We start from the raw sequence: 16,920 nt of genomic DNA on the forward strand, positions 1-16,920 counted from the left end.
CTGCTGTATAAAAAAATAAATTAAATTAAATTAGAAAATTAAAAAAAAATGAAAGATCTCATTAAATAACGAGGAGTTCGGGGAACAATATTCTGAAGGAAGGATGGCCAATAATACTAAACGAAATTTTTGACTGTCAAGGGATACACAGGATGTTCCCATATAACACAAATCCAGACTTAGCTTTCAGTTCCTATTCAACTTTCTCTCAAATTTGGTTAACTAATTATCACAAGGAAAGGTTATCACAGCAGCTATAAATAAAATGTGTAACTATAATATAGAGAACTGTCTTCCCTTATAGCTGGTGAAATTAGTTTTACTACTTTACAGTCAGTGTCATTTGTATATGTGTGTACACAGTGGTCACATACATGGTATATACGAACAGATTCTTTTTTTTTTAACTTTTATTTTATATTGGAGTATAGTTGATTTACAATGTTGTGCTAGTTTCAGTAGTACAGCAAAGTGATTTAGTTATACATATACATATATCTATTCTTTTGCAGATTCTTTTCCCATAAAGGCTATTACAGAGTATTGAGTAGAGTTCCCTGTGCTATATACAGTAGGTCCTTGTTGATTATTTTATATCTAGTAGTGTGTATATGTTAATCCCAACCTCCTAATTTATCCCTCCCCTCCATCTCTTTCCCCTTTGGTAACCGTAAGTTTGTTTTATAAATCTGTGAGTCTGTTTCTGTTTTGTAAATAAGTTCATTTGTATCATTTTTTAGATTCCACATGTAAGTGATATTATATGATATTTTTCTTTCTCTGTCTGACTTACTTCACCTTGTATGATAATCTCTAGGTCCATCCATGTTGCCGCAAAAGGCATTATTTCACTCTTTTTTATGGCTGAGTATAGATTCTTTTTTTTTAATTATCATGTAATATTATATTAGTTTAAGGTGGACATAATGATTTGATATATGTATGTATTGCAAAATGATCACTCAATAAATTCAGTTAACATCCATTACCTTACAAAGTTTCAAAGGTTTTTTTCTTGTGATAAGAACTTTTAAGACCACTCTCTTAACAGCTTACAAATGTAAAACACAATATTCTTAAATCTAATCACCTTACTGTACATTACATCCCCAGAAGTTATTCATCTTATAATTGGAAGTTTGGACCTTTTGACCACCTTCATCTCTGGCAACTACCATTCTGCAGAACAGATTCCTCTGATGAAAGAAGAAAGCAACCTTGGTACCCTAAAGAGGTCCACAAATGTCATACCAGGACCCAGGTTTTAGCAAGATAATTCTGTTTTCCTTATTCTATTGCCCATCCTATAGCTAAAGGCAGAATTACCAAAAAATAAAAATAAAAAAGTGTGTGTGTGGGTTAGTTCTGAATTATACACTATCTGGAAACGTCTCCAGAGTTATTATTCATTAAGCCTTACATCATTCCTATGAGGTAACTAGGGAATTAGCTTCATTTTTTGGGTAAAAACCTGAACCAGAAAAAAACTGAGCTGCTTGTACATTTTCCCTTAAGATACCTCTGCCAGGACTCAGTGTCATGAAATTGCTCTGAGGTGAAAACACATGGTGTAGAAACCCAAAGAATCTACAGAAACAAAGACACAACCCCAGAAGAGAAGGACAGCCCAAGACGCTTGGCCCTCCTCAACCCCGTAACAGCAGCAGCCGGCACTCACTGAGCATCTGCCATCCACCTGATGTTTACCCACAGTCAATCAGTGACTCCTCATCAAAACCCTGCAAGGTAGGTAATACTACTGTTTTGCAAATGAGAATGTTGAGGAATAAAGGTTAAATAATTTGGCCACAGTAACAGGGCTATTAAGTAGGGGCAATACGATTCACAACCAGGACTAATTGGTCCCCCAAAGTCTAGCTCTTCCCAGAAATTCTCCACCGTGTCTCCCATGTAACTGGCTATCTCTTAACACGTAATAACAGACCTGCATTACACTTGGTGCTTTACACACATGACACTATCACAAATAACTACTCTGAAAGCTATGCCCATTTTATAGATTAGAAAATGAGATTTAGAAAGGTTGATACGCCTTCCCATGGCCACAAAAAACAGTGAGAGGCAGCATGGAGATTTAATCCAGGTCTCTCAGGCTTTTCAGTCCATGTTTTTCCATTTTTCATGCTGCTTCCAAAAGTTCTTTCTTTGTTTTCTAGTTATTTCACACATACTAGAGACTCTATTATTGGTGATAACTATCACCTCTTCCATCTAAGAGAAGATTGTGATAGACCTATGAAACAGTGGTATTATCCTCATTTTACAGAGGCTTGGAGAGCTTAGGGAACTGGATCAAGGTATAGAACCACAGATGGCACAGCCAGAACTTAAGCCCAGTCTACAGACACCCAAGCGTGTACTGGTAACCAGTCAACTGTGCTGCCTCCTGGACACTGCTACCTCCATGAACGGTGGAACAGAAACTTCCAAACAAACACCATTCAGCCAAACCTTAACCTGTTTACATAATAATCTTTTCCAAAGAATCTAAACTAAACAAACAAACAAAAACAACAATTCTCAACATGAATAAGAAACTAATTGTGGTATGGAAAATAAAAATAGTGCTATACAGAATTACTAAAAACAGGAAAGTAAAAAAGAAATCAGTGAGGTAGTAAATTAGATTTTGAGGAATAGTCAAAAGAACTGAAATCAGATGCTTGAGTTTATTTTGGTATTCCTGATCAAACAACAGAAAGTAGTTTCTTAATTTCCAATTACTGTATTTTTCTGATTCAGAAACACTCAAAGATTTACTCATGATGTTCCAGGAAGTTCAGAACTTACCACACATTATCCCTAAGGCTGTGCTAAATACCGCCATATATCCAAAGTAAAATGATGTCTGAAATAAGCCATACATCCTGAAATAAAACCAAAAAATTATATATAGTATATCCATTTTTACTTTAGACATAAGGCCTAAATTCTAGTATTTAAATGACAAACTTAGCTTCTAAAATACAAAATGAAAAAATGTCTCCACTTACTTTGTTTTGAAAAAATAGTAGTAAAAGGAATACATGTAAACATAAATTGCAGTTGATGCAGCAGAGAGAAAACTTGTCCATTGCCTGAAGAAAAAAAGTAACCCTTTTGAATGGATGGCACTGAAAGATTTTAAAGCAAAGACTTTTATAAAAATATCCTTTAAGATTCTGTATATTTAAAAACAAATGCATGTACAAATGTACAATGGCATTTAAATATATCAACGAGGAGAAAGCCTAAGAATTGGAAGGAGAGATCCTAAATTTTGTCAAATTTACTATTATAAATGACCCTAAATAAACCATTTCCTTTTTCAGACCTGTCTCCTAGTGTTTAAACTAATGACCCTCATTAATACCAACAAAAATTTTTTTGACTGATATTATTTTTCCTCTAAAATCATCAACATTTTTATAATTGAAAAAAAAATCCCTATACTATCTTAAGGAGGAAAATTTCTATACAGATCTTTTACTCCACTTGATACACTTCAAGTGGAATCTTATTTTAAAATATTATGGTCCCCAGAGGTTCTTCCCAGAAATAAGTACTCACCACCTATAATCCTCTGCATTTAGTAGAAAGTATGTGCACACGATGGTCACACAGACGGTCACAATGCACAGGATGACCAGCACCAGCATCATGAAGCCATAGACATAATAGATCTTATACGCCCAGAAAGATGTGAAGATGAAATACCTAAATACAACACAACGAAGACACAGTTTTCTAGTCTTTATTCATGTAGCTCACACTGCTCTTGCTAAATCTCACTTGCATCTTAGTTCTCACTTTTTTCTCACTTAAATCTCAGTATTTTTCTTTCAAGTAACTTCCAACAGTTTCCCTTACCCCCTTTTCATTAAGTCATTTAAAATTCTCTCAAAAATATTTTCTTAGATAATCTTTCAAGAACAGACTCATTAGTAGGGTAGGGTATCCATCTCTAAGCAAACTAAATAAATTAGAAGCTTAAGGAGTATACTGTGGAAATGAAAATAGCTAAAAATTCTTATTTTTTAAATAGTCAATTTCCTTGTTCTTTCATTTTTTTCTAGATATGACACTTTATAAACAATGTATTTTATATTTTATGAAACACCCTATTAAATTAAAAAAAGGTTTGATATAGTAATAATGTATAAAATTAGGAAAATAAAAATAATTAGGAAAAGAAAGCCTATGGAAGCTTCATGCCATTTTCACAGTACCACAAAAGAAAGGGCATTAAGATTTTATACCAAAAAAAGACCCTTTACTCTAATTCCATTACACAAGCCATAGTTAAACAAAAAGCGTGTTTTTTTTTTTGTTTGCGGGACGCGGGCCTCTCACTGCTGTGGCCTCTCCCGCTGCGGAGCACAGGCTCTGGACACGCAGGCCCAGCGGCCACAGCTCACGGGCCCAGCTCCTCCACGGCATGTGGGATCTTCCCGGACCGGGGCACGAGCCCGTGTCCCCTGCATCGGCAGGTGGACTCTCAACCACTGCGCCACCAGGGAAGCCCCAAAAAGGGTTTTTTAGCCTCTTTTCTTTTTCTTGTTCCCTTCTGCTTGTTAGTTACCTTATTCATCACCAATTCTTTCAACAGATATTTACAGAGGCCCTATACATATCAGAGAAGCAGTGAGAACAGAATTGAAGACAAAGTCTTTACTCTGAAGGAGATTAGTTCAGTGGGAACTAGTAAAGGGGCTATCATGACACACAAGTGCTTCTCCAATGCACCTAACAGGGGCAACTTACTGGCTTGGCTGGGTGGGGCTCTGGGGGTAGGGAAGGGTGGTGAGAAGAATCAGATAAGGCATGGTGGGTGGGGAGCTAGAAGAATATTCCATGCATTGGAACAGCAAAGGCAAAGGCTCACAAAGGAATTCACTGTATTTAGAAAGACTCAAAGTAATTCAGTATGGCTAGAACTTCAAATGAACTGTGAGAGATAAGAGATGAGGCTGGAGAAGAGAACAGGGCCAGATTCTATATTATGAAGGTCTTTATTGACTATGTGATGGGGTTTGGACCTTACCTCAATGAAAATGAGAAGTCTTTAGCAAATAAGTGACATGATCAGACTGATACCTTAAAAAGACCACTGTGGCTACCAAGAGGAGAACAGGTGTGAGGGTGGTCAAAGCAGAGAAGTTAAAGATACAGCAAAGTGGCTACCAAACGGAACAGAGTACCCGAGAAAACGGGAAGAGATGTGATCCACAAGGTAGTATGGACAGGGTAGGAAGGAAAAAATAGTGGCAAGTCAAATCAGGGTGAGGACACAAGTCAGAAAGTACAAAAGAATTTCTCGAACTGGTTTTTATTAAACCATGAGCTAGAGTGACATGCTCTCCAATCCCTCTAAGGTGCCGACTAATACCCACAGCTGGCAGGTGACCCCCAGGAGTGGCCCAAATCTATGTCAGTTGTCCTTATTCGTGTAATTAGACAATTTAAATGTCACATAAAGAAATAAACATGATAGCTAAAAGAATTATGATTTCTATGAAAATTATGTTGAATACTTTGGAAAAATTCAATAAGGTGAGCCACTAAAAAACAAGTGATAAAACTGGGCGTGGGTGAGACAACTATAAAAGACTGGGGGACAAATGTACAAATCTAGAAGGATTCTGCACTTAGGATACTTCAGACAGGTCTTTACATTCCTGCTCCACTTTAAAAAGTTTGGAAAATACAGAAGATGCATTATGAATTTCAAAGGTAAAAATGATGGAAACGTCAACTAGGTACAAAGGCAAGACCTTGGCTCTATATTTTTTTTAAAAATCAGTGAAAGATGTACCTTTAGTTGTTTTAAGTTAAAATAAAATGTTATGTATGTATCTTTTTTTAATAATTCCCTTACATGAGCCAACTTTTTCAATTAACCAACTGTCAGATTCAATCACACCTCTTAAGGAGGCATCCACTGTACAGGAGAGAATCAGCACTGGGGCGTCTGGAAACGTGTAAGGAAATTTTGAGTAGTCACAATGACTGGCATTTCATGGGCAGGATCCAGAGGTGTATGACTGCAGTTCTTGAAAAAGTCCCATACAAAGAACTGTCTCTTCTAAGATGCCAGAGCATTCCCATCAAGGAACATTGGAACACAGGCTGAGAAAAGAAATGCTTATATTTTGCAGTGGGGAACCAAGGATGCAGATATGAAGCATGGTAACTGGGCACAAGATGGCATATCTCCCCCCCGAAACACATACATAATTCCCAGCACTCCTGTGGGCCTTGATGGAAGAAGACTAGGAATGAATGTGTATCCAAAGATGTCAGGATCTTGACTAACTGGTAGGTAATGGTTTACCTAGTTTCCTGGACCCTTAGAAATATTTTAAAAATAAAAATCAGTAATTTCTTATATCATGTAGCTGATCAAAGGCTGGTCTGACATGCATGCATTCTCTAGCATGCATGCTTTGATTTCTAAGATCTCCTGTTTGGTGAGAAAGGTCTAGAACACAATACAAAAACAGTATAAGCTTCACCTGAATATTTGAGAACAAAGCAGAAAACCACTTTTTTTTTTTTTTTTTTTTTTGCGGTACGCGGGCCTCTCCCTGTTGCGGCCTCTCCCGTTGCGGAGCACAGGCTCCGGACACGCAGGCTCAGCGGCCATGGCTCACGGGCCCAGCCGCTCTGCAGCATGTGGGATCTTCCCAGACCAGGGCACGAACCTGTGTCCCCTGCATCGGCAGGCGGACTCTCAACCACTGCGCCACCAGGGAAGCCCAAAAACCACCTTTCGACAGACTACATAGACCCCTTTCTAAAAGCATGGACTTAACAAACTAACTCTGTTAGATGCCTGCCCATCTGATGATTCTATACCTATCCTAACTCCTAAATTTTCTTATTATAATGAAATCCCCCAAAACATAAATACATTGCCAAAACTTACATTTCAATAAAGATTGAGCCAAAAGGTAAAATTCCTCCCAGGCAAACAATAACTGCAGGCTCCATGAACCTGGAAAATATTAAAATTAACAGTAAACTTCTAGTATGATTTCCACATTATATTATATAAACCCTGATAATAGAAATCAGATGCTTGGTACTTAAAAATAATCTAAAGGATAGAAACAAACCAGTAAACAGAAAACCAAAAATTCAAAGAGGCACAATACTGAGAGGGGACTTCAAATTAGCCATAGGTTATAGTCAAAATTCTTTTTGGCATTAAAGGCCGAGATAAGAACTTGTGGAACACAAATACTTGCGACTGGCAGAACTCAAGAAAAACTATGAGTATTTGCTCTTGTTCTATACTTTTCGGTAACTTCTAAAAATTTTCGTCATTTACCTTACAGAAAGCCATAGGGAAAGAAAAGTCTTGAGACCCCCCTGCATCTGAAATAATGTTTCCCAAATTGTGGCCTTGCCAATCTCTTTGCTCATGCTTTCCTTGGTTCAGTAACTTGTTCTCCTATGAATCACACAATTAAGGTATTATGGGTTCTGAGTTATAAAAGGAGTTAAAGAATGAATAAAAAATAAAATTCAAACCTCATTCATTCACTCAACACTTACTGATTGCAATCGGTAATTCTCCACCTGCAATGCCTTCCCTTGTCTCACGGTTCTCTCCTGCGAGCACTGACTCAAGTGTTCGCCCCATAAAGCCTTTCTCGGGTCTCCCAAGAAGAGGTGGGTTCTTCCACTGTCTCTTGAACGTAACTCCATGGCAGCACTTACCACACTATACTGTACTGTCTAATTAAATACCTCACTAGATTATAAACCCTGGCATGCAGAAGCTATTCATCTAGGTATTCCCAGTGTCCAGCACAGTATGTGGCACATAAAAGATAGTAAACTACTATTTCTGAAATGAACAAACTACAAAACTGAGAAGAAAATGAGTTTGAGAGCCGAAAAAAAAATTTTAAAGTCTAGTCTTCTTTCCTCCTTTTACAGAAAGCCAAGATCCACAGAGGTTAAAAATGACATGCTCGCCAGATCTAGTATTCAGATTTTGGTTCCCATACAACTATATAAAGAAAATGAAGAGACACGCGAGCCTTCCTACACCTAAATATGACCCAGGGTTATTAGCAAGGTCGCGTGTTGCTCCTTCCTCTCCTTCACCAGCCCTAGTGACCCAGAGGAACTTTTGTGATTTCTATGCTTTTCCTTTAACCTTATCCTCCCCAGTAATGGGTAAAGGAACAAACGTTAGGGTATCAATGAGCCTTAACAGTCTAATCTTGATTTGAAGATAAAACTGACTTTAAAAAACAGACTACAAAAGTTCTCATAAGCACCAATCCTAGAGAAAAAGAACACGGACAATTCCTAGGACTAGAACAGATCATTCTCCTTTACACTACGGGGCTATTTTATTCAGCCTCCACTTCTGCAAATGTCTACATACCTCCAAGTCTACAAAAGACTATATAAATACTTAAACATAAGTTATACTTACAATATAGCAAAATATCTAGGAATGGAGGCTTTTCAGTATATATCCCTTATTATGAATATGTAGAGTCTACCATATAGCTATTCTTATGAGATGGGGAATAAAACAAATGTACAGTAAGACTGTTCTATTTATGTCTGCAAGTAAGAATTAGGAAAATAAAGAATGCAGAATAGTATAAATCAGCACTAAAACGTTCAATTTACTAATTTTATTTTATTTTATTTTTTATTTATTTATTTTTGGCTGCGCCATGCGGCACATGGGATCTTAGTTCCCTCACTAGAGATCGAACCCGCACCCCTTGCAGTGGAAGGGTGGAGTCTTAACCACTGGACTGCTGGGGAAGTCCTCAATTTACTAATCTTAAAAAGCAAAACATAGGAGTTCACATTTTGTTCAAATTTGAATTATGAAAATTAGAAATATAAACATATTAGTAACATCTCATTTTATGTCCAAAAGCTGAAAAAATACAAACCATCTCAAGTTAAAAATCCATCAAGAATCACTATTTCAAAGCTGAACAGTCAAATGAACTATAAACTATGCTTACACTATTGCAATAGAAGAATCGCTTTAGCTGTTAAACAGAAATACCTGTCATCCTTTGTCAGGATTAAATCTTGAATTATGGGAGATCCTCAAAAATACATTTTGTGCATAAAATGTGAAAAATGTATTTGAGCGATTCTATACTATCCCAAAAGTGAAGGTAAAGAACATAGGTCAGTAAGTTATAATTGGTCTCACTACTAATTCCTCTCTCAATTGATACAAAATCTATGGCTATAAGTCAATGTTGTTTCAAATAATAAAATATCTGGAAAGGAAAGTGAAATTAGAAGCCAGGGGTTGGCAATCTTTTTCTGTAAAGGTTCAGACAGTAAGTATTTCAGGTTTTGCAGGTGATACGGTCTCTGTCATAACTACTCAACTTTGATGCCACCCTGTAAAAGCAGTCACAGACAATATGTCAACAGGCATGGCTATATTCCAACAAAATTTTATTTATAAAAACAGGCAGCAGGTCAAATCTGGTTTATAGACTGCAGTTATACAACGGCTGCCGCTTTAGGTCCCACCCTAGCACTAGTGTACTTACCAAAGCATTTGATTTCTCTGTAAATGGCACCAATATTCAAAAAAGTGAAATAAGCATATCATTTATTACTACCTCTAGCAATATAAATTGAAGGAAAAAGTAAAAAGACAAATTCTTAAGTTTAAACTTATAAATACATGCCAATTCTAAAAATTATGTATACATAATAGCCTTAGGAATTTATATATTGTGAGAAGCAATCACATAAAATTTAGCATTCTCTTTACCATTTTTTCTCCGGTATGGGACGAGGCACTGCATTGACACGACACGGAAAGTTCGGTTGACCTGACAGATTTCGGCCAAGTATTGTACCAACAAGATTTAGAGGAAGAATAACAAAAAAACAGATGCAACAAACGGCCACCTGTAAATTAAATTAAAATATGTGTGATTACTCAGAGAACAATAACACTAATAAAAACAAGTAAAAACGACACTTAAAAATTTAAATACAATTTGATCACAAGAGAAAATGTTTAAGTTCAATATGGGTTAAAATTGTGCAGAATATATACTAATGGCAATAGGAAAAGAATGTGCTTTAGAATATTAGAATTAAACTAAATACAAGTCGAACTGTTTCCTATCTACTGTAGTTCCCAATTTTTCCTATTCTTCCATACTGTCCCTACTACAGTCCGTTTTTCCTCTCCTTTCACTTTCAGCTGTCATGCTTTTAACATATCCTTTATCTTTTATCATTATAACCAACTTATTTACTTGCCTACACTTCATTGAGCTCCTAATATGCACAAGGACCTTTACACATGTTATTTTTCTACTTTACAGATGAAGAAAATGAGACTTAAGAGAGGCTAAGTAACTTCCCATGATCACACAATTAGTAGGTGGCCGAACTAAGATTTCAATTCAGATCTGCCTGTCTCAATCTGTCTGCTCATTCCTATTCTACAATGCCTTAGGATCTTAAAAATAGAAGAATATCACTATTTATGTACATATGTGTATTACTAAAATAATGAGTATTTTTCTGCCAATTAGTAATTCAAAGTCTAAAGTTACAGGGAAGACCACATAGAGATTCTAGAACCAAAGTGGTTAGTTAATAAATAAATAAATTTATTTTTGTGATTTTTTTTTCTTTATATAAATCTGTACACTCAAGGAGACACACTCAAGCTCTTTTCCAGCCAGCATCTGGTTAGGATTATTTCACTCTGAACTTCTAAAACTGGAATAGGACTGAATCACCTCTAAGATCTCTTTCAATTATACATTTTGGGGTTCTAATAAATCAAAAGTAAAAGTGAGATGCAGCTCAATATTAAAGAAATAAACAACCTAATCCAAACATGGGCAGAAGACCTTAACAGACATTTCTACAAAGAAGACATACAGATGGCCAAGAAGCACATGAAAAGCTGCTCAACATCACTAATTATTACAGAAATGCAAATCAAAACTACAGTGAGGTATCACCTCACACCCGTTAGAATGGGCATCATCAGAAAATCTACAAACAACAAATGCTGGAGAGGGTGTGGAGAAAAGGGAACCCTCTTGCACTGTTAGTGGGAATGTAAATTGACACAGCCACTATGGAGAACAGTATGGAGGTTCCTTAAAAAACTAAAAACAGAATTACCATATGATCTAGCAATCCCACTACTGGGCATATACCCAGAGAAAACCATAATTCAGAAAAGACACATGCACCCCAATGTTCACTGCAGCACTATTTACAATAGCCAGGTCATGGAAGCAACCTAAATGCTCATCGACAGATGAATGGATAAAGAAGTTGTGGTACAGGGACTTCCCTGGTGGCGCAGTGGTTAAGAATCCGCCTGCCAATGCAGGGGACATGGGTTCGAGCCCTGGTCTCGGAAGATCCCACATGCCGCGGAGCAACTAACCCCGTGAGCCACAACTACTGAGCCTGCGCTCTACAGCCCATGAGCCACAACTACTGAGCCCATGTGCTGCAACTACTGAAGCCTGTGTGCCTAGAGCCAGTGCTCCACAACAAGAGAAGCCACCACAATGAGAAGCCCATGCACTGCAACAAAGAGTAGCCTCCTCTCACCACAACTAGAGAAAGCCCGTGAACAGCAACAAAGACCCAACGCAGCCAAAAATAAATATAAAATAAATTAATTTAAAAAAATGTTGTGGTACATATATACAATGGAATATTACTCAGCCCTAAAAAGGAACGAAATTGAGTCATTTGTGGAGATGTGGATGGATCTAGAGACTGTCATACAGAGCTAAGTAAGTCAGAAAGAGAAAAACAAATATCGTATATTAACACATGTATGTGGAACCTAGAAAAACGGTATAGATGAACCGGTTTCCAGGGCAGAAGTTGAGACACAGATATAGAGAACAAATGTATGGACACCAAGGGAGGAAAGCCACAGGGAGGGTGGAGATGGTGGTGTGCTGAACTGGGCGATTGGGATTGACATGTATACAACTGATGAGTTTAAAATTGATGACTAATAAAAACATGCTGTATATAAAAAAAGTTAAATTAAATTTTAAAAAAACTCAATAAAATGTACCTTGATGGGAAAAAAAAGTAAAAGTGAGAGAAAAGCTGAATGAAAACTGTGAAGAAACTGACTGAGAGAAATGAAGAGGTGTGGGGTAGAAAATTCACAGTGATCACATGAGAAGGAAAGAATCTATTTTGAAGCAACATTGTGAAAACTCTGCATCTTCATTATATCCTTATGTGTGCTTGTGTGTGTTAAACAAGCCAAGAAGTATTATCATCTTCCTTTCAGGTAAAACTTGTATAAATGTATGAGAATTAAGAGAGTTCTGAAATGCCATTTTAAAGCTCAGACTTAGGAAGGCAAATCATTGGTGTCTCAGTTTAGACCTGTTAATAATATGAATTTCTGGGCTTCCCTGGTGGCGCAGTGGTTGACAGTCCGCCTGCCAATGCAGGGGACACGGGTTCGTGCCCTGGTCTGGGAGGATCCCGTGTGCTGCAGAGCGGCTGGGCCCATGAGCCATGGCCGCTGAGCCTGTGCGTCCGGAGCTTGTACTCCGCAACGCGAGAGGCCACAACAGTGAGAGGCCCGTGTACCGCAAAAAAAAAATAATAATAAATAAATAAATAATTAAAAAATATGAATTTTTGCCCATATAAATAACAAGAATATGTGAAACATAAAAAATAAGCAGACATTTTAAAGATATTTTAAATACTACGATATATTGTGAATTATACATACCTCATATTTGGGGGGTGAATTCTGTCTCAATTTTTGTTATTCATTGTTGATTGCTTTTTAAATTATTATTTTGCTCTCATTAAGCATATAAAACTCATAAATATTAACACACTGTGATAGAGACCTATGTATTTTCCCCTTAATTTACCAGAATTCTAATTTCAGATAAGGATTGAAGAGAAGCTGGAGAAAACATTCCTATGTGGAATGACAATGGTCTAGCAGAGTGGTCTTCAAACTGTTCCACAGAACCTCAGGTCCTGCTGAAGACTATCAGGAATTCCACAAGCATTTGATTTGAATATCCTTTGGAAAGTAGTTTTTTTTAAATAATATTTTTAAGTGTAATAAAAATATACACACTCAAATTAGTTCTATACCAAATATTAATAGCTGGAGATACCACAATCAACTCATTTTCATGCAAACCTCAGAATAAAGTTTCTCCTGCTATCTCTGTGTATATATTTGGACTCCTAGTAAACGTGTCATTGATTAGGAAGGCTTGTAATGCTACACTGGTCTTTTGTTCTCCCTCCCCATCCTCCACCCCGACCCAATTCAGGCCTGCACATACTTGCTCACTAAAAGCTTTACAAGCAAGTGCACTACAGCACATGCATGTCACAAGCAATTAAGTGGCAGGTGAAATGAGGGCATATCTTGCCTTGTGTGCTTAATCAAAGCATAACAGCAGTCAACAAAGGAACCTATAAACGGTCTCATCAAGACAATATCAACTGTTTAGCATTTAATTTTTTCCCCTTTTCCTGACTTTTTAATACATGATAAAAAATGTGAGCAGTTTGTTAGAAACTGTTAGTGACTGAACTGTGAAACCAATTTCCTACTCCTTTATGTCCAAGTTCTAGATGACTTTACTTGAAAAATACTGTGAGACTGCAAGGCAAGCTATTAAAAAAAAAAAAAAAAAGTCACATGGAACTAAATTATCCGAGAAGTCAGGATTTTTCTCAATACTGATATTCAACCAAACAAACTGGTTACTGAAGAAGAATGTTACCTGTACCCCTTGGTATTAAATCTGCATCCATCGCAACTTTATTGCTCTCATTAAATTTAGAATGCTAAAAACCTGAATTTGCAAAATTTATACTAACAGAATCAAGCTTGTATCTGTTTTCTTTATTGGGCTTCTGCATTAAGCTTTCGTTTAAAATGCAATTTAACAACTAAGAGTTAAAAAACCATTAGTCTAATACACTGGTGAAAACCCTGGAACTCAAACTAATACAGGGCCCACCCCTAGAGCTTCCTAGCCTCTGTTCATGGACCAATGAAAAGTGAAAACAGGGACGGGGGAAGGAAGGACTCACTCCAGGTTGAGGGCCTCCCCTAGCTACAATGAGAACAAGATAGAAACAAGTACTACCTATCACTGCTTAACACCCCAAAGATGTACCAACTGATCAACTATTCTCAACCTCAGTCACAGACTAAGAATGTGACTATTATTCTATCTTCATTTCCAGACTGGCCTTCTAAGGAAATCTGTGGTGTGAGTGGAATGGAAAGGGAAAAGGCAGCCTGAGATGGGCTATTATGGAATATACTAAAGGATATAAATTTTACTGAGGATGATAGACAGTAACTGCTTATAGGTAAGGTGATTCTCAGAAAATATATCATCTTGTCAGTCATTACGTTTATGCATTTCCTTGACACTTGCTCAGAGTAGGCAATTTTTATGACTCCTTTTCTACCTTATACATTTTATGCCTTTACTTCTATATAAAAATTATTTAGCTTCAATTTAAGCATGTCGACAATAATCAACCTAACAATCAGGACATTGCCAACGTAAACACAAATGCTTATAAGAAGCCTATCTATTTTAAAGCTATTTTCAACATGCTAATTAATAACTCCCCATTCTGTTTCTTGGGCAACTTCAATACTGTAATAGAAGAAACACTGGGTTTGAAGTTAAAAACTTATTCTATAATGCTAGCGTTATCCTGATACCAAAACCATAAAAAAAGACATAATAGGAAAATTGCAGATCAATATTTCTCATAAATATAGGTTCAAAACAAAAAGCAACAAATTTTAGCAAATGGAATCCAGCTATATTACAAATTGAGGTTTGTCAAAGGAATGCAAGATTGGTTTAAGATTCAATAATCAATCAATGCAGTTCACCATATTATCAGACTAAAAAGAGGAAAATCATAGATCATCTCAAAAGGTGCAGAAAAAATCATTGCAAGAGCCAACCTCCCTTCACAATAAAACAAACTCAGCAAACTAGGAATAGAGGGGAACTTCATCAACTTGATTAAGGACATCTATGAAAAAACTACAGGTAATATTTCTTGATGGCACAAGACAATACTTTCCCCCTAAGATTGGGAACAAGAGAAGAAGTCTGGTCTCACCTCTTCTATTCAACATTGTACTGGAGGTTCTAGCCAGTGCAATAGGCCAGAAAAAGAAATACAAGGCATACAGATTAGAAAGGTAGAAATAAAATTGTCTTTATTCTCAGACAACATGACAATCTATGTAAAAAAATCTTCAGGAATCTACAAAAAAGAAATTAGAACTAATAAGTGAGTTTAGCAAAGGTGCAGGATGCAAAGCCAACATGCAAAAATCAACTGTTTTTCTATACACTAGCAACAAGCAATCAGAATTTTTAATTTAAAAAATACCATTTACAAATAGCATAAAAAATATGAAATACTTAGGGGTAATTTCAATAAAAGCTGTACAAAACCTAAATATTAAAATCTATAAAACATTACAAAGAAAAAGTAAAGATACCTAAATAAGTCAAGAGATATACTGTGTTCATTAATCAAAAGACTTAATATAATGTTAAGATGTGAATTCTTCCCAAATTGATCCATAGCTTTAATGCAATCCTAATCAAAACCTCAGGGTTTTTTGTAGAAATTGACAAGTCGATTCTAAACTTAACATGCAAATGCAAAGAACCTAAAAAATCCAAAACAACTCTGAAAAAGAACTGATTTCAAGACTTACTGTAAAGCTACAATAATCAAGACAGTGTGATACTGGCATCAAAAAAACCCAAAAAAACAAATTAATCAATGCAACAGAAAAAAAAGTTCAGAAATAGATCCACATAGATACGTGGTCAATAGATTATCAATAAAAGTGCTAAGGGAAATCAGTGGAGAAAGGGTAATCTTTTCAACAAATGGTGCTAGAACAAATGAAGAGCCATAAGCAAAACGAAACAAAACAAAACCCTTGACCCTTAACTCATACAATATATAAAATTAACTACAAATGGATCATAGACCTATATTTCAGAGTGAAAACTATAAAATTTCTAGAAGAAAACATATGAGGAAAACTTACTGATCTTTGATTTGGCAAAAGATTTCTTAAAAAGGACAGAAAAGCACAAATCATAAAAGGAAAAAAAATCAATAAACTGGACTTCAAAATTAATAACTTTTGCTCTTCAAAAGATACCCTTGGACTTCCCTGGTGGCGCAGTGGTTGAGAATCCGCCTACCAATGCAGGGGACACAGGTTTGAGCCCTGGTCTGGGAAGATCCCACATGCCATGGAGCAACTAAGCCTGTGCGCCACAACTACTGAGCCTGAGCTCTAGAGACCAACAGCCACAGCTACTGAGCCTGCGTGCCACAACTACTGAAGCCCACGCACCTAGAGCCCGTGCTCCACAACAAAGAGAAGCCACCGCAATGAGAAGCCTGCACACCACAATGAAGACTAGCCCCTGCTCGCCGCAACTAGAGAAAGCCTGCGTGCAGCAACGAAGACCCAACGCAGCCAAAAATAAATTAAGTAATTTAAAAAAAAAAAAAGCATGTCCCCAACTTGCCCAATTAATATCAAGCAGATGTGGGGCAAAACCATCAAAAAAAAAAAGATACTCTTAAGAGAATGAAAAGACAAGCCACAAAATGGGAGAATATACTTGCAAGCTACATATAAGACAAAGGACTAGTATCTACAATATATAAAGAACTCTTACCATTCAACAAGACAAGCTATAAAAAATAAGCAAAAGATTTAAACATTCATTAAAGAATATATATGGATGGCAAATAAGTACACAAAAATATCTTCAACATTAGTCATTAGGGAAATGCAAATTTAAACCACAATGAGACAACACTACACTTCCA

General features: G+C 36.5%; 1 protein-coding gene across 2 annotated transcripts in view; it reads right to left on the reverse strand.

Annotated features, from left to right (window-relative positions):
• TM9SF3 (transmembrane 9 superfamily member 3) overlaps nt 1–16,920 on the reverse strand; it is a 73,422-nt gene that overhangs the window by 12,884 nt on the left and 43,618 nt on the right. For both annotated transcript variants that reach the window (XM_029245415.1, XM_029245416.1), the window contains exons 10-14: nt 9,785–9,924; nt 6,929–6,997; nt 3,571–3,717; nt 3,015–3,098; nt 2,812–2,888 (exon numbers count right to left, since the gene is read on the reverse strand). In XM_029245415.1, the coding sequence (XP_029101248.1) occupies nt 2,812–2,888; nt 3,015–3,098; nt 3,571–3,717; nt 6,929–6,997; nt 9,785–9,924 (517 nt within the window). The remainder of the gene's footprint in view (nt 1–2,811; nt 2,889–3,014; nt 3,099–3,570; nt 3,718–6,928; nt 6,998–9,784; nt 9,925–16,920) is intronic.

The sequence above is a fragment of the Monodon monoceros genome, unplaced genomic scaffold, assembly GCF_005190385.1.
Source record: "Monodon monoceros isolate NGI ecotype Baffin Bay Population unplaced genomic scaffold, NGI_Narwhal_1 Super_Scaffold_4, whole genome shotgun sequence".
Classification (NCBI taxonomy): domain Eukaryota; kingdom Metazoa; phylum Chordata; class Mammalia; order Artiodactyla; family Monodontidae; genus Monodon; species Monodon monoceros.